Below are 18,855 nucleotides of genomic sequence, written 5' to 3'. Positions count from 1 at the left end.
ATAGACACAGAGGGATCCCGAATGCTTTTTTGCACAAAGCCCAAGAATGAGCCAGAACGGTCAATGCATGCAGGACCACTCCAGCAATCTGCATTAATTCTTGCAGCAATAAGCCACAATGTCATGGCTCACTGGGTTAGCGCATGGAAAATAAAGCCTCAATACACCCAGAGTCATCACAAATGTGAAAAGACTTGAGTCATAGTTCCCAATCACCCCGACTGATAAATGTACGCAAAAAGGAAAGGTGTGCCAGGTTTTTCGTATTTAACAAGAAAGTAATTGCTTACTGTGAGCAACTTGCCATTGACCAATGACAATTAAGAAATATGATTTGCTAATTTATAACTCTACAAAAATACCCCTTTCGCATATGATGGACACACAAAGCCAGACAAAACACAGATATGAAGGATGGAGAAAAAAAACCTGGGAATTACAGTTCAATAGCATCAGCCTCAGCAACAGCTTCTCTTCTCTGCCTTGCAATTCCTGATGTAAACATGGCAACACAATAGAATCAGTAAATTCAAGCTCCTCGTCCAGGGCCTCCGTCTGCTTCCTTCATTTCATTTTTCCTTTCCCTTTTACTTTTGCTCTTTTTCTCCCTGTTTCTATTACTCTTTGTTTTTCTTTGAAGGGCCTTCTCAGCGGGGGCAAGGGCGGTCCTGGTCTCCTGAGCATGCGTGGCAAAGTAGGAGAGCGCGAGCCGCATGGCTGCAGGAGAGGGTGGGCCCTGCTATTCAAGGTGTTGTCACCTGCACAGAAGGCCGGTCTGATCCAGGCCGGCTGCATTCTTTTCTCCCACCCTCTCTCTCCTTTTCATCTCTTTCTGTTTTCTCCTTTTCTTCATCTTCCTGATAGCGCAAGGAGGCCAAAATGATGTCAGCAAGATACTCCTGGCTTTGTAGGCCCAATGGAAGGGTTCCCGGAAATGGTACAGTGGCATCAGTCGCAGCGAAGGTGGCGTGGGGACTGCTGGCTGCGGTAGGCCTGGAGCGGAGACCTTGCAGAGACTTTGTGTAAGTCCCGGATCTGTGTTTGGGATCCAGGCAAATTAAGACAAGCTCTAAGTGCTCTCTTTTTGTTCTTTTGTACCTCAAAATGGCACTGGATTGCGGCGAAAGAACACTCTTCACTGTATCTCTCGAGAAATACGTGACAACAAATCATTCATTCAATTCCTTTGAGTTCTTTGCTGTTGACACAAAATCACATCCATACCAATTGCTGTTTCAATCACTGGTTGAAAAGTTGGCATTTCGCTGCCCTTCAAAGCGCTTCATTCCTTCCACAATGGAAATTTGCAGAGAAATCACAAGTGGAAGACAGTTAACTGCCGCTGCAGAAAATAGATGGCAAGAGTTTTCAATGCCCTCTCTTTGGAGGTCTTGTGGATCTCTGCTACACTGCTCCCACACAAGCCATGGTCACCTGGAGCCAATCAGCTGTTGTGGGGAGGCAATTATACCCTTTGGTTCGCAGTCCATTGGCTTGCAGGTCAAAGCATCTCCGTACATGGTTGACGTCACCGTTTTCTGCTCAGATCTGCTGTCAGCGAGCAGACCCATGATGATCTGTGACCGGTTTGAACTGGCCTCAGGAGCCAAGGGAAATCGAGACAAGGGCAGGGCCATGCTCTTTGGGAACAGGGCCAGCTAATCTTTCATCCCCTTCACCGTCGCGGCAGATTAACTGTATGTGTTGGGAATACGATTTGGAAGGGCTGGTGGATGCACACAAACTTGGAATGAGTGCTTCGCCAAAGTCAAGCAGAACCTGGGCTTTTGGAAGCATCACTCCCTCTCCGTTGCTCGTGCAAACCTGGTGTGAGGGACTCCCTCTGTTGTTGTATATGGTGCAGGTCTGGCCCATTCCCCATGCGCCACTGTAGTCACCCAAGCCATCTTCCACTTTATCTGGAGGCCTAAGATAGACCGTGTCCACAGGGACACCACGTACAAAGGTCTGGATAAGGGGGTAAAGAGTGTACCCAACGCCAACCTCATCCAAATGGCCACCTTTGTTGCAGCTGCATCAGGCTGTATGTAGACCCTCGGTACGCAAACTTGTTGGTCATCCGGAGCAAGGAGTTGTCCTCAACTGAGTGAGGCAGACTGGCACATTCCAAGGTCCAGGGCTACTCACTGAGGGACACCCTAAAGCTTGGGGCAGCTGGCACCATGGCACAGTGGGGAAAGACCACTGTCAAAGGTCATTCTGAAGTTGAATGCAGTCCATGAAGTTATCGGATCGTCCCAGTGCCTCAAATGTATGTAATATAATCTTCTGTGTATTAGAGTTGCCATGGGTTTGTTTTCTGGATAGAGTCAAACTCCATTGTGTTTGTTTCTTCAACGTTGCATAGAATCCCTACAGTGTGGAGGCAGGCCATTCAGCCCATTCAGTCCACACTAGCCCTTTAAACAGCTTCCCAACCAGAATCATTCCCCTGCCCTGTCCCTGAAACCTTGTAATTCCCACGTCTAATCCACCTAGCCTGCACACTACAGGGAATTTACCAGGGCCTAACCTGCATGTCTTTGACCTGTCAAAGGAAACTGGAGCACCCGGAGGAAACCCACGCAGACATGAGGAGAACGGGTCAACTCCACAGAGACTGTTATCCAAGGCTGGAATCGAACCTGCATCCCCAGAACTGCAAGTGCTAACCATTGAGGCACCGAGCCATGCCTCGAATAAATGCTGTCTTGATGTCATGGTCAGTCACTGTCCTTGTTGGCTATTCTTGTCGATATTTGAACCAAGGCTGCAATGAGGTCAGGGGCTGGGTAACCATGGAAAAACCCGATCGAGCAATTGTTCACACTGTCGGGTAGATGACAACGTTGGGGTTGGAATGGAACACCAAGTGTTCACTGTTATTGGCAGAACGTTGTGAGCACCTCTAACCTTTGCAGTATTCAGCTCTCCCTTGATACTCTTGAGTGAATCAAATCGGTGGAAGGCTGTCATCTGTGACGCTGGGCCCTCAAGTAGAGGAAAACTCGAGTCTGGTTGAAGACTGCAGCAAATGTACGGATACTCTGTGGAGTAATGGGAACATTTGTTAAGCCTCCTCTCGAGTCAGCTGTTGAATTGTCCACCTCCACGGGTGGCAGAATGGGGCAGGACGACAGAGTTTCGATCTGATCCACTGTTTGTGGGATCACCTCGCTCAGTCTAACACTTGCTGCTTTCACTGCTTGGCACACAAGTATTCCAGTGTTGTGCCTTCACCTGTTGGCATCTCAGCTTTAGTCATGCATGGTGCTGGCTACTGGCACACTCTTCATCAAACCTGGTTAATCTGCCAGCTCAATACCAGGTACAGCGAAAGGGATACACCGAGTCCCAAAGGTACAAATTGTGGTTGAATTCTAATCTGCTGATGGTGGCCGACAGCACTTCCTGAATGCCCTGTTTTGAGATGCTAGATCTGTTCCGAGTCTCTCTCACTTAGCATGACAATCCTGATGGACAGTGTCACCTACCGATATTGTCCATGGGCAAGTGCTCCTGGAACAGGTAGATGGGTGAAGACAAGATCAAATAGGTTTTCCCCTCTTGTTGGTTCCATCATCAACTAAAGTGGCACCAATATAATCAGCGATGTAGTGGAGAAAGAGGGGGCTTCGCTACAAGAAGAACAATGAGCATTCAACAAGAACACAGGCATAAATAAGGCTTCTGCAAATGCCGATGTTATCTTTCTATTCTCCAGAAATGAGGCAAATGAGAAACTGTTCAATGAGACAATAAGTTCACTTGTGCAGATGACCATGGGGTGGTTGGAGACTATTTGAGCTTCTGTTCAAGGATGGAACAGAAAGCTCTAACATTGTGGTGATATGGCCAGGGATGTCCAGACAGAAGAGGAAGCAGTTGTGAAGTATGAACTAAAGATGCCCCCATTTTCTTTGCTGAATAGCTTCATAACTTGCTAATCATTGAAAGGTGGTGTAGCTGAATCAGCAACAATGACAAGCCCATCACTGAAAGGAATATTAATGTTGGAGTCACAGTGACGTGGGGGATCTAGGGTGACTATAAGAAGTCACATTAAGTTGAGGATTAGTCAGTACTGCCATGATTCATTGGGGCTGGCCAAAGTTCAGTCAATATTTGTTTTCCGACAGAATGGCACACATTATTTGTATGAAAATAAACATTATTTCCTAGCATATGAATGAAGTGTGCAGGAATTTTCATACAGTAAGCTGGGTTAGGGCTACCGTTCCGACTTGCACATAACCGCACATGGTGAAAAATTATCACCTTTCCCAGCAGCTGCCAGCAAGTGACTGTAAGGCCTGGTGCCTTATCAGTGAGAGTAAACGTTGTTTCCCCCATCAACTGGCAAAGCAGTTAAGACAGAAAATGGAAGACGATAAAGAGAGCAACACTTAAAAGCTGCTCTTGTGAACTCAGTACATCGGCTACTGGGGTTTCACACTCAAGAAGCCCTCTTCCCTCCAATATTCCTTGGCTATGGAAGCCTTCTTGTTTTTGTTCAGATCCCTCCCTCTCTGCTTTACTTCTGTAACCCCTTCTAGGCCCTTGTTTTATTTACAAACTTGCCTTCTCATCTCGTTTTATCTTGCAATGTGGTCTCTCCATCACTTCCAGCTTCCACCCTAACTCGGCCCTCTCCAGTTGGAACCATCTATTTTCTTCCACAGCTCTGAATATAATGACAGGTAATCCACCTGAAACACTTGCTGTTTCTCGCTCCATAAATGCTGTGTTTTTGACCACTTGATGGTATTCTATCACTTTGGCCAGTTCACATGCCAACAGGTTCCTTTCAAACAGAGAGCTCACTCCCCTGCTATCTTCTCCATTTGGTACTTTGGCCTGACTGAAATGTGCTACAGACATTACCCAACATTAGTCTACCTGGGTCCAGCTTCTGAAAGAAAATTAAAGAAAAAAAACCGAAGCACAGTTTGATAGAATTCAATTTTCCTTCACCTCTCATTCCATTTGCACCTACCCACTTTGCTTAGTGTTGGAATGGATCCTCGTCTTCAACAGGCTGAAATTTTCTATCATTGAAGGTGAACAGAATTCCTGCTCTGATCCTTGAATTGGTTACTTTTGGCACAGAGGTTTTGACGGGAGCAGTGAAATGGATGCTTTTATGAAAGAATCCATTTGCCACTCAACATTTCTGAAGAAAATGGAATCGGATATCAGCTGGGAATACAATACGTGGCACTTCTGACTTCATCCTTTTTGCTCCGCTGCCCATGTCAAACTTTGAGCTTTCTATCTTTTCATATGCTTCATGATTTCAGCACTTGTCAATTCTCATTCAAAAAAAGCACGGACTGAAGTGTGGCCCCAAATGGACTGACAAAAAACTTGACTCAATGCGAAGCAAACATCCGATAGGTACCTTGCCCACTACCCTCACAACTATCCCAGGATGCACTGCAGTAAGTCACTATCACTCCTTTGGCAGGACCTTCCAAACGCATGTGCTCTACCATCTAGAAGGACAAGGGCAACAGATCTGTGGGAACATCACTCTCTCCAGATTCCCCTCCGAGCCACTCACCATCCTGACTGGGAAATATCTATCATTGTTCCTTCACTATCGCCGGGTCAAAATCCTGGAACTCCTGTGGGAAAATGACAATGGATGGCAGTGGTTCAAGAAGGCAGGTCACCACAACTTTTTCTGGGGCAATTAGCAACGGGTAATAATTCCTGGTCCTGGCACGCACATCCATGAATGAACTGAAAACAAAATGTACAACTGCTCGAATTGAGGACTTTGCAAACTTTTGCGTTCTGCTAAATTGCAGGTTAAAATTACTGACCCAAATCTTCTGGTCTCCAAAGCGTCAGAAGCCTATGACCTTCCTAAATCTAGACACGTGTGGGAATGGCCCAGAAAGTTTAGACTTCTGAAGGGCTGATTCCCTCTGCCTGGACACAGCTGGAGCTGAAGGCTTGGGTCATGCCTGAATATTGACCTCAGACATGTCCTGTGGCCTAACAGTTGGACAACCCAGCTTAGCACTGGCTTTCCCAATTACTAACCTATGACCATCTGGCTATGTCCCCGATCAAACAACTATCCACCTCACCCACCTTCTCATTCACTCAGTCGCCTCCTACCTGCTCACCCACCACAACATAATGTGCGTCATTTAAATATATATATTAAGAACAGTTATTTATGAGTTTAATGTTCAGTGTGTTGGAAGGGGTTCAATGATTAACTTGTCAGTATTTCTGTAGCCATGGTGTTTCTTTTAAAGCACAGTATAAAATAGGGCCTTCCTGGAGAGTATAGAGTTTCTAATTTACATTGGGAGAATTTTAACCTGCATTGGAGCCGCTGCGTCTACCACGGTGTCACATGGCGCACCATTCATCGCATTTGTGCGCGGATTCATTTCACTGACCTGGAATTATTCTTGATGAGCTCAGTGCCTTTAGTCCATGTGAAGGTCGGCTTGGGAGCAGCTCTGGGTTTGCAATCCATCAGCACTTTACCTCCCCTGGCCCCCAGCAGTTTCCTCTTCACTGGGTTCAGCCTGAAGTCCGGGGCCAAAACTGAACGAAACCACAACAACAGGGGTCAGAAAACCAGGAACTGAACGAACGCACTTGCTGCGCAAGCTCTCTCTTTTCCCTTCTTCCAAACCCATTTTGGTTTGCTTTTAAAAGGTGTTTGGGTGGGCAATGTTAACAGGGGAATACTCCCGTGCTTCGTCAATCAAACATCAGCAACAGTACATTCATTCAGTTTTTCCTGATCTGGTCATTCCCTAAAAATGACATCATTCCCCATTTGCAACTCCATTTTACTCACCTTTGCTCCATGTGCCTTGGTAGCTTTACATGGAAACTAACAGCTCAGAATAGGCCCATTCATTACTCCCCATTCTTCTCGTAGTTATATTGAATCTGTTCTTCTGGTTACAAAGCCCCTGCCACTGGGACAGTTTCTCTCTATTTACTCCATGTAAACATGTCATCGTTTTTGAACGCCATGGTTAAATCTCTCCTAAAGCTTCGACTTCCAAAAAAATTTCGCACAACTGAAGTTTTCTATCCCATCTGACTACCATTCTGCTTTAGCATCTCTGCACCTTCTCCAGAGCCCTGGTCTCCTTCCTGAGCTACAAAGCTGAGAACCGAATAGTATTTCTCCATTTGAGGCCGGACCATCGCATCAGCGCAGTCTGGCATGACCCCGCAAGAACAACAATTCATATCGAACTCGAGAGGGGAGCGCCGCGTTCATAATAATACCAACCGAGAACTTTCAACTCCGCGCTGGAATACAGGGATCCATACTTGTTCTCTGTCACACACTGGTACATCCCGGAATCTTGCAGAGTCAGTCGGGAAATACGCAGCTCCCCTCGAACCACTCGGAAGCGGGCCTGCACACAGTTGAAACGGGCAGATCTGAAAAAGGGAACTCAGCAACATTTGATTTAAAAGTTGGCGGAACTTGCGATTGTTCCCAGCAACACACCGAGGAGCTTGACGTTTCTGCAGCAGGACCTGGAGGAAGGTAGAGGTGAAGTCGACACTTGCGTACATCATTGACCTTGCAGTGGGCATATTTTTACAGGTGAAGTGAGGAGGAAAGAACTTCCCCACAATGGAAGCAGAGATCAAGAACCAAGAACGTGCCATTTCTGTTCAATCGCGAACAGGGCAAGGGCTGTGCATTTCTCCCCTTTCGACCACGCGTACAAGTGGGCACACAATAGCAACAAGCTTTGAAAACCCCCAGAGAGAATGCAAACACAACTTCATACCCCATAGACAACCTCTCCATTATGAAGCCATTTGTAAGTGGGTTGAGGCTTGCCTCCTGCTTCACAGTGCCAGGTGAAGTCACTCCCGATGTCTTGCATGGTGTCATTGATCGGCCGAATCCAGTATGGATGAGCTGGAAAAGGAGCGACAAGTTAGACAAGCTTCCAGTGGCAGTGAATATGCTCATTTTCACAATAAAAATGAGGGAGGGCGAAAGAAAAGCGAAACCATGCACAACGCATCAATTTACAGATTTATCTTCCGCCTCAACCATTTATAATTTAAGTGGTTTCAGCGTTTTGTTTTCACTTCTTGACCCACATGCAGCTCTTTTTGCTTCCTGCCATTCTTGTTTTTATCATTTCATCTCGGCACTCTCCGTTAAGTTGCGGACGCCCTACTCAGTCCCTCGCCCTGTCGCCTGAGTTTTCACTAATGCATACGCTGTTAAATCTCCCAAGGCGATCAACCTGTGGTGCTGCATTTCTCTGAGCAAGGACGATGTCTGACCTGCTGCACTTGCTGTTTATATTCCAGATTTTGAGTATCTGCTTTATTTGGCTTTCGTGACTGTGTGATGATGGTGTGGTTTTAACAGGCTATTTCGTTCTTTTCTTTGAAGAGAGGTTTAAGGCGGATGTATTGAGCAGTGTATCGGTACCACTAGGGGAAACAGCTTGTGAAGCCTTGAGGGCTTTTCTTAAAAAAAAGGTTGGAACAATAGAAGCAGCCCGGCTGGGTGTGACCAGCTCTCTCAGACTAGCATTTTTAGTTTTATTTTAGCTTCTGGATTCAGCAGAAGCTGCTGGAGTCTTTAAGTAGTAGAAGCTACTTTCTCCCCCCTCTCTCAGTTACATGTAGATGCCAGGGTTTCTCTTCCGACAGTGGGGAATGCATGTGAGACAACCTGTTTTCTGAGTTTGCCTTTTTGCCGAGGTGTGAGCTTCTGGGATGTTACCATATTGGAACCAGTAATTAGTGTAAGTTACTATATCTATTATTCAGTTAAGCTTTCCAACAGAGTCAAGCCTTTCTAAATTCTTCTTTCTCTTGTTGTATTTCAACTGCAGTGTTTGCGTTTTGCTTCTCATCAAATAGTTTGACCAGTCGAGTGATATCTGGAACACAGCATTTTACAGAGGCCTTTAAAATAAGGAAAAGTTTGGGCCGAGGTTGCCTTCTTAAAATATTTTGGTTGAGTCTGGGCCATAACAAAGGGCAACAAAGGAAGCTGTGCAAAAATAACCATCCTCATTTCTACCCAATGTCTCTGATCTTCAAGACCTATCAATCAAACTTCACCTTTACTTTCCATTAACTCAGCCCAAGAGGAACAACGCTGGCCACAGGGAGGAATTCTCTCTGCCTAAGACCACAAGAGGGGAGATTGTCCGACAGGTACAGACTCGACACAGTGAATGGAGGATACGTAGAAGACAGTGGTTAAAATTCAAGATGAGCCTGGAGAGATTTTCTGTCAGTAGAAGCAATGGATGCTGATGAGGGGGGCATCAATCATCAGTGTCCGAGCGGAGGAAACAGTGGACAGCCAGGATAAACTATGGGAATGGAATTTCACTCAAATTCCCCGTGGCTAATCAAGAGAACTCCTGAGAAAATTCCCAGCAATGTTCCACCCATTTTCTGATTAAATAATCGCTTATACAAAAGGTGAACGCTCCTAAGAAGAGACAAAAAGTCAAAGACACACATGTAGGACTGAAGTGCAAGGAGATAAACTTTAGAAAGGAAACTAGGGTCTCTTGTGGCAACAGTGGTAGTGTATCTACCTCTGAGCCAGGAGGACCAGGTTCAAGACCCACATGTGTGAACAGGTTGGTGAGAAAACATCTAGAAAGGAAACGACAATTTATACAGCTCGAGAAGAGAACCTTTTGAGGTTAGAACAGAAATGAAACAATTAATAGCTCGTGCGACACCTCTGTGACACAGTCCAACCAAAAATTGTTGCTTCCTTTCCAAGTTATTTTTATCCTTCTTGCACCCCAGTCCTTTTCAGTTCAAGATAAAAAAGCTCTGGTTCATGCTTGTCTTTGAAGAAATGATACATAATAGATAAATAAACAAACAAATGAGGAAATGGTTTTCATTGCTGGAAAGGTTAGCATGCAAGGGTCAGTGAAGTATGGTAACTGGCAAATTGGGGAAAATGGAGAATTTTTTTTAAAAACAGCATACAATATTGCCCTAAAAGTCAGTGGCTTGAAGGTGAAGGGGAGGGAATGGAATAAATACTTAAAAAGGGACAAAATGATATTGTCAGACCTTGAGAAAATGCAAGAGTGTGTGGTGAATTGAACAGCACTTTCAAAAAGATAGACTGGGCCCAATTGGCTGAATGGCCTCTTTCAAATGCTGTATGATGCCATGATCAATGCCTCAGCCTCCAGCACAAGACACTTGCAAAATGCTGTTGCTTTGAATAGGGAGATATTAGAACACAGAGTCTTGGATCATAGCCCCCAATGCTGGCGCGTTTTAGAGACGTGGACGTACACAAAATACAGTTATCTGCAAGACTGTAAAATTTCAAAAGTACATTTAAGCACATTTGAATTCACAATGCTCTTTAAGCAAAGGGTCCTATTACAGTCCAGAAATGTTCTGTCGCTTGCCAAGGATTAAGTGTGAGAATACATCTGATCACTCCCTCTGCCTCACTTGATGCTTGTTTCAAATTCCACATCCTAATCCCTTCACTGCTCTGCAGCTGTGAGGCAGTTGATCTGCTATTAGGCGGAAAGCCACAATGGCCCAATTAAAGCTCCTTGAGACAAGTTACAGAACTCATCGCGTTTCAAGAAGCGTGTGAGTGTATGAAGGAGAAGCAGAAGTTAACTTCATATCGGATCAGAGAGCTCTTGGTGCAATGCGAATGGAAATGGAGAATGAAGATCGAATGAAGTTCCCCATTTAATATTTAGCACAACATCAATGTCACTTGTGAGTGAAGTTTCTGGCTTTTTCAAGCGAAGGACAGTAGTTCTGAGGAAATGGGGATTGTTTGTATAGTCAGAATGATGCAGCTTATGGTTTAGGCTAAAGAGCCTGCACACTGGCCTGACGACATGGCCACGGCTCAACGAAAAAAGCCTCATGCTTTACATCAGAACGGAAATGCGACTGGGCCAATCAATGCCACACTAGTTGGACAATAATAAGACAACTGTAGAAATCAGACGTTTCAGAGGGACGTTTCATTTTGATTGAAGTGAAGATACAATGACAGTTTAAATTGTAACAGAGGAGCAGGATGAAGGACTCAGATTACAGGTTGGAAAGAACGAAATAGGGCCAGCAGACAGAGACCGAGGGCTGTTGTGTATTGCTGGGAAGGGAAGTCAGACCGAGTGAAAGAATGAGGTCAAATGAGCTGAAGAACTCCTAACAGCTGAACCTCTCACATGCTGACAGCGCTGCCCAAGGGGAAGTTCCATCTCTTGTTTCGAAGAACAAATTCAACATTACATAAGAGTCAAGAGGTAGAGAGGAATGCATCACAACAGCATCAACTCAGCAATGGTTCCATCTCTTGAGATTTTTGGTAATTGACACAAGGATGTCAAGTCAAGCAATGGAAACAAATTCCTGCACTATGTGTGTCCAGCCTGTGAGCAGCGCACAGAACATCCTCAAGAGAAAGGTCTGGTCGACCACAATGTTCACCCGTAGCCTTCACAGCCACTCCCATCACACTGCCAGCTTGTGGACAGATGATAGAACTAACTGCACCTCATCACCACCATCAACAACAGGAGAATCATTCATATACAACGGGTGTACTCAGTTGGGCATGGGAAAGGTTATTCGAAGCAAAGAGCTCAGTTAAACAGAGACAGTAGGAACTGCAGATGCTGGAGAATCCGAGCTGACAAGGCTTACAGCTGGATGAACACAGCAGGCCAAGCAGCATCATCGGAGCAGGAAGGATCTATTCCTGAAACATCAGCCTTCCTGCTCCAATGATGCTGCTTGGCCTGCTGTGTTCATTCAGCTCTACACGTTACCTCAGTTAAACAACTGTCTTGGCAACTTTGCAGAAGGTGCAGAAGAGTTGAAGAGGACTATGGTCATCCACAGTCCAAAACGATGCCATTCAGTCCCTTCTTTCTCCAGAATCATCCAACTCACACCTTTGCACAGCTCATCTGGAATAACTGAGTTTAACATAAATTAGATAAAAGACCCGAGTGGCAAAACCGCGGATATGAGAAAGTTCGAAGAGGGAATTTATCTTGCCTTCGGTTCCAAGTAAAGCCATCCTCATTGGTCAGATGGAGGGTACCCAATTACACTGACAATGAGAGCCCAATAAGGTCAAAGGGAGAAAATTACAAAATCCATCAACTTTCTGGCTGCCCAAAAGTGGGAGGAAAACCGGATAATTTTTTTAAAAAATTTGAATCACCATGGAGGAAAGAAAATTACAGGCTGACAGCAAATCACACGCAACTTACTGGCTCTTTTAACCTTAATGTTCTTTAGTCAATTTGTATGAAGAGCACAGAATCCACTCATAAACTGAAACAGCAAGAAGCAGCTTGTAGAAAAGGTTGTTGAGAGATCTGGCCTCTTTGCTTCTCCAGCTTAATTGTATCTCAAATCCTCAGCTTTTTGACAATCAATTAATTGTCTCTCAGAGATGTAAAGGACTGCTTCTATTGAGAGGAAGAACCTCTACAAATATCGGCTTCTGAGACTTCATTTCATCTCAGTAAAGACATTAATTCTTAAAGCCACTCTGCCTCTTGTTCTAAGTGAGTGACCAAGCTAGAATTCACAGATCTGAGAATCCCTACATTGTGGAAACAGGCCCACACCAGTCCTCAGAACATCCCCCCCAAGACCCGTGCTCCCAATCTACTCATCCCTCGACACTGTGGGCAACTTAGCACTGCTGATCCACCTAACCTGCACACCTTTGGACTGTGGGAGGAAACCGGAGCGCCCGGAGGAAACCCACACAGACACAGGGAGAATGTGCAAACTCTACACTGACGGTCGCCCAAGGCTGGAACAGTACCCGGGTCCCCGGCGCTGTGAGGCTGCAATGTTAACCACTGAGCTGCCAACTGTAGGGAACATTTCAATGTGAACTCCACTAGCTCAGGTCAGTATTGACAACTGAGTGTGCTTAGCGCACCCCTGCAAACCTTACGGTGTACCATGTGCTTGGTAGCGAATACAGTGATTTTCAAACATATTCAATGTTATTCAGTAGGAAATATAGCAGCCAAACATGCTCCCACAAAATAGTTTTCTGATGTTGGCCAAACAAATCAGCTTTTGTGTGTTAACTGGGGGTTACATACCAGCCAGAATACCCAGGGAGAGGAACGAAGGCCATAGGTCTGCCGAAAAGGGAACACGGAGGTGATTTCATCTGAAAGCCAGCACTGCTAACAATTCAGCACCTCTGCAGTCGATTGTTAACCCCAGGTGAGTGCTCAGGGCAGCGGCGAGGGGTGGGTGCCAGGCCAGTGGAGAATATTAACTCCTGGTCCTCAACAGCACAGTCTCCTGCAGGTCTGTGGCACAATGGGCAGCACGTTGAATTTCTGATCAATGATTAAAAGCACCATTGCTGGTTCGAGCCCCAACAGAGTCTATTTAGAGGACTCTTGCGGTGCAGGGTACAGAGCCTGCCTCAGGAGACCCAAGTTCAAGTTCGATCTGCTCCAAAGTTGTGTGATAACATCGTTGAACAGGTTGATGAGAAAACATCTACAATATAAAATTCAGACAATCAGTGCATACTCAGTGCACCGGGTGCAGTCTCAGTGGCAGGAGAACTCTGCCAGTGGCCGAAACAAATGGGCTTTAGGGAGATGACAGTGAGGCATAGCTTTGTCATCAAAGAGGAGGCTTGATGAAGTGTAAATTTTCCCCGTGGGGCCGAGGGAAGCACTCCTATCTCTCCTAATGCCACGAGGAAATTGAACAAAGTAAAAGGAATGCCCTTTCTGGATCTCAACTGGCCTGATATCATGAACTCACAAGGAAGTGTCTAAGGACTGGCTCCCAGTCTCTTATGAGCACTTGAATATCAGACCATACAAGATACTCATGGGCTGTCAATGGCTGAATTCTGAACAGCTGCAATAGGGTGAGGGTTAACAGCTCACCTACTGGCACGTGGCTCAGGGATTAGCACTGCTGCCTCCTAGGGGCCCAGGTTCAATTCCACCCTTGGATGACTGTGTCTGCATGTTCTCTCAGTGCCTGTCTGAGTTTCCACCGGGTGCTCAAGTTTCCTCCCATAGTCCAAACCTGTGCAAGTAGGGTGGACTGGCCATGCTAAGTTGCCCATAGTGCCCAGGGGTTGTGCAGGCAAGATGGATTGGCCAAGGCAAATGCAGGCTTATGGTGATAAGGTCGGGAAGTAGATCTGGGCAGGATGCTCTTCAGAGGATCAGTGTGGACTTGATGGGCCGAACGGCCTCTACCTGCACTGGAGGGATCCAATGATTCTATTAACTGCTTCGTTGACACAGTTAGGATAGCCTGCAGGGCTCTTGCGGTTCAGTGGTAGCATCCCTATCTCCGAGCCATCTGATCCGTGATGCGTCTCAAATGACTGAAAATAACTCTGAAGATGCTTTTAAAACAACCTGCCCGGAGATGACAGAACACGCCACTGGAGCAGGTGGGACTTGAACCTGGGTCTCCTGGCTCAGAGGGTGGAGCTAAATGCCACTGCACAACAAGACATTGGCAGGCTGATGCAGGGCTCGCTGATCAACATCCTGCATAGTTGAGAGGTAATCATTGGAGAGCCATCAGGTCATGCCCAAAGCAACAGGCAATGACATCACAAAACCAGGATGTCTCCCATCCAGAGGTCTAGTCAACACATCCCTGCTGGCTTCGCCCTACCATGAAAATTCTCAAATTATCAACCCTTTTGTCAAGGAGAACACTTTCTCCCTAGTCTCTTAAACTGGTTATAATTTGAAATTTTAACCTATTAAATTTCCCTCCAGTTTGGAACACAACAGGCTTTTCTCATCTTTCCGCATTAATTAAAGCTGCCATCCCAGGTCCTTTCCATCTCCCTGACATGCTTCTTAAAGCATCTAGAAACAGACGCAAGGTACCAGCTGGAGTCCGTCCAGTGATTTGGACACAGTTGGCTGAACTGGCTTGGAAGAGCAGAATTAACAGCCATCCTGAGCCAGCTATCAGCAGATTCTCTTACCGTGTACGGTGAGCCGTCCCTCAACACGGTCTGTTGCTTTGGAGTTTTCTGCTTCACACACGTAGGTCCCTTCATCCTCAGGCTGGATGTTGGTGAGTCTTAGCACCGAGTTGTAGATGAGCAGCTCAGCACTGCTCGGCAAACTTCCCTCCTGTTTCCACCAGCGGATCTCAGGAATTGGGCTGAAGGGAAGGAGTGAGGCAGAGAGAGAGAGAAACAAAAAGAGGGGGGCAAGGGGATGGGAAGGGGGAGAGAGAGAGAGAGAGAGAGAGATGAAAGAAAGAAAAGATACAGAGAAACAGAGTGTGAGAGTGGGGGACAGAGAGAGGCAAGGTGCGACAAAAAGAGTACGACAGTGTGTGTGTGTGAGAGAGAGAGAGAGAGAGAGAGAGAGAGAGAGAGAGAGAGAGAGAGAGAGAGAGCCATGAGAGAGAGAGAGCCATGCAGAGGTGGGGAAAAGGGTGAGTGAGAGGAGAAGAAAGGGGAGAGAGCCAGACAGAAAGACAGAGTGAGCGTGTAGTGGGAGGAGAGAGAGAGAGACAGTGCAAAAATTCACGGAGTGAAAGGGAGGGAGGGAGAGAGAGAGAGAGAGAGAGAGAAAGGTGGGGAGAAGTGGTAAAAGGGTGAGAGAGAAGGGAATTGTGTATGGGGGGGGGTGATGAGGATGGAGAGAGGCAGGAAGACGGGAGAGTGTCAGAACAGGTCTGTATTTAATGACAATGGAACAGAAGTCAAATCAAGAAAGACAAAACCACCTATGAGTTGAGTCAAAGCGAACCATTAGAGATCAGGCCTAACAATTACATTTATGGTGTATTGCTCAATTTTGTTGCGACTACTTCAATCCCAGGGAAAGGCTCTTATCGCAGTCTATACTTCAGAGTCAGAAGTGTACAAAAACATATTCCTAAAATTCCCCTCTGAACAACTGGGAATGCTCCCAGAATGCTTGCCACTTGGAAGATATGATTGAACTGCGAAATGCAAAGTCCAGTTAATGAAGTCAATGGTGGTACAGTTCATAAATTTGCACCCGGTCAGTTAACATCAGCCAGGGATGTAAACCCAAAACGAGACGGCCTGTCATGAGAACAGAGTCAGCCAAAGCTCCTATTCCTGATCATTCCCCAGCTACAAATGACGTGGATATTTCACAGTGACCTGCAACAGCCCCCACAGATTGGTTGAACAGACCGGATGGATGAGTCCATTCCTTCCCTGATGAGACTTATGAGGTTCGCACCCAAAGAATGACCTGTTGACCAATGGAGGAGGGAGCAGACTCCATTATTGACTAATGAGGCATGTTGTAGATAGAATGGGCAAAACACTGACGAACAATAAAGAAAGGTGGTTACATTAGCTCTTGGGGATACTTCGGTGTGCCTTGTGCTCCCTTCAGGGCAGGCACACGGAGGGACGATCTGGTCCAGGTTTATCAAACATTTACTGCATTATTCAACAGGGAAGATTCAAATAAGCTACTTCTTCCGATGAGGAAATCTGAACAAGGGCAGAGAATCATCAAATTCAAGCCCCAAGCAAGAGGCAGTAAACAGGGAAACACTACCTGATTGATCACTGAAAGGCTGGGAGAAATACAGAATTCGCTTCACAACAGGTTGCGAATTTTGGGTCAACTGGAATTTTAAGATTGAAATAGCTTATTTGATAATGTAAGGATATTTCAGGATGTGGAATACAGCAGATAAATGCTGAAGGGGTACAATTTAGCTATGATCAAATTGAATAGCAGAACAGACTCATGGGGCTCCCTCTGTTCCTTTCCAAATCCAATGCTGTGTTAATACCTGCAAGCGCAGGAAGAATAGCTCTTCGAGAGAGAGGACCACAACGCTTGAAACTTATTATCTTACTCCTCGTACTTACTTTCCAAGTGCAAAGCATTCGAGAGTGAGGTTCTGGCCCATCAGGACTTGGGTGTCGGTGAACCTGACTTTGATGTCAGCAGGATATCTCTTCACAACACCTGGGATTTAAATCAAATAGGAGAAGAAACAATTACTAAAGCTGCTTGTGACCTGTTAGTGACAGGTGCTGCCTGGGTAAGATGAAGCACAGGAGAAGTGAAAGCAATGGGTGTGCTTTTCCCAGCCTGACTTCCACTCTCTGCCGGCATCACAAATCGAGCGAAGCAGCTGGCAGGTAACACTGGCACAATTCCAGTGATATCCTCTGTCTGGGCTGGCTGCATCAATTGGCACAACACAACTGGCCCCAGTGTCGCCCAATGAGTAAGAGCAGGGATTAATACAAACGACTGGCAGGGTTCCCATTTCCAGTTGTTACTCCCACTGGAAGCTGCAGATCGGTCAGTAACTAGGACTTGAAAGGCGCACCTTCATTCAGGACCACTTTCCGGCCAGGCAAACCATTCCCACTCAAGTCAGCCTGCACAAGTTTGCACTCTACATCTGGCCAGCTTTAGTGGCTGGTCAGGGCCGACAACTGGAGGCCATGAACGGTCTCACTGCCCACTAACCAGGGAGTGCACTTTCTCTGGATGGTTGCTGGTAAGCCCCTGCCCATGGAATCTGTGACGCTTTCACGCCGTCTGCTCTGGGCCGGACTTGAAGAGTTACCACTCGTCTCACAACCTGCTGAGATGCCACATACCACACCCCACCAGCTCCCCACCCCGACCCTGACCATCTCCTGCGTGAATCAGTGGCTTCAGCAACGGAGGTGGGCTACGAGAAGAGCGGGATAACTGGGAAAATGAAGAACCTCCATTTTCTGTCAGTCAGATACCAACGTCAGTCTCCAGCAAGTCGAAGGCAAGAGCTGAGAAACCTGTGCAGAGGAGTGGATGTCCGTGGCGAGGGAGAACAAAGAGTGCCCAGCCGGTGGTTTGAATGACACAGGATATATGGCACAACCAAACGAGTCCCAATAGTCCCTGCCAGTGTTTATGATCAATCCTAGCTTCCTTTAACCTGTCTTTATTTAAATATACCAAGTGTCCATTCCCTTTATCCTCAAAGGCTTGGCCAATTTCCCCTCATGTGCAGCTGTGCTATATACTTCAAGCTCTGCCTGAGGCAGCACATTTCACATTCTCACCACTCTTTGGTTTATTTAAAGTGGGTTTAAACTAATTCAGCAGGGGGATGGGCACCAAAGTTGTCGTTCAACTAAAGAAAAGGTTGAGAGTAGGGTGGTCCAAAATAAAGTTTCAAGGAAGCAAGATGGCACCGGCAAGCAAGAAGTTGGTTTGAAGTGTGTCTACTTCAATGCCAGGAGCGTCCGGAATAAGGTGGGTGAACTTGCAGCATGGGTTGGTACCTGGGACTTCGATGTTGTGGCCATTTCAGAGACATGGATAGAGATGGGGCAGGAATGGTTGTTGCAGGTTCCGGGATTTAGATGTTTCAGTAAGAACAGAGAAGATGGTAAAAGGGGCGGAGGTGTGGCATTGTTGGTCAAGGACAGTATTACAGTTGCAGAAAGGATGTTTGGGGACTCGTCAACTGAGGTAGTATGGGTTGAGGTTAGAAACAGGAAAGGGGAGGTCACCCTGTTGGGAGTTTTCTATCGGCCTCCGAATAGTTCCAGAGATGCAGAGGAAAGGATAGCAAAGATGATTCTCCATAGGAGTGAGAGAGACAGGGTAGTTGTCATGGGTGACTTCAACTTTCCAAATATTGACTGGGAACATAGTTCGAGTACTATAGATGGGTCAGTTTTTGTCCAGTGTGTGCAGGAGGGCTTCCTGACACAGCATGTAGATAGGCCAACAAGGGGTGAAGCCACATTAGATTTGGTACTGGGTAATGAGCCTGGCCAGGTGTTAGATTTGGAAGTAGGTGAGCACTTTGGTGATA

The 18,855-nt window shown here is 46.3% G+C and overlaps 1 protein-coding gene across 11 annotated transcripts in view; it reads right to left on the bottom strand.

The window, feature by feature from the left end:
* cntn1b (contactin 1b) overlaps nt 1–18,855 on the bottom strand; it is a 721,932-nt gene that overhangs the window by 376,573 nt on the left and 326,504 nt on the right. For all 11 annotated transcript variants that reach the window (XM_059652304.1, XM_059652313.1, XM_059652305.1 and 8 more), the window contains 5 exons: nt 16,901–17,000; nt 15,011–15,192; nt 7,791–7,924; nt 7,277–7,406; nt 6,420–6,570 (listed from right to left, as the gene is read on the bottom strand). In XM_059652304.1, coding sequence (XP_059508287.1) covers nt 6,420–6,570; nt 7,277–7,406; nt 7,791–7,924; nt 15,011–15,192; nt 16,901–17,000 — 697 coding nt within the window. The remainder of the gene's footprint in view (nt 1–6,419; nt 6,571–7,276; nt 7,407–7,790; nt 7,925–15,010; nt 15,193–16,900; nt 17,001–18,855) is intronic.

The sequence above is a fragment of the Stegostoma tigrinum genome, chromosome 18 (assembly GCF_030684315.1).
Source record: "Stegostoma tigrinum isolate sSteTig4 chromosome 18, sSteTig4.hap1, whole genome shotgun sequence".
NCBI classification, from domain to species: domain Eukaryota; kingdom Metazoa; phylum Chordata; class Chondrichthyes; order Orectolobiformes; family Stegostomatidae; genus Stegostoma; species Stegostoma tigrinum.
The sequence above is the reverse complement of the archived record's forward strand: the minus strand, read 5'-3'. Positions and strand labels throughout refer to the sequence as shown.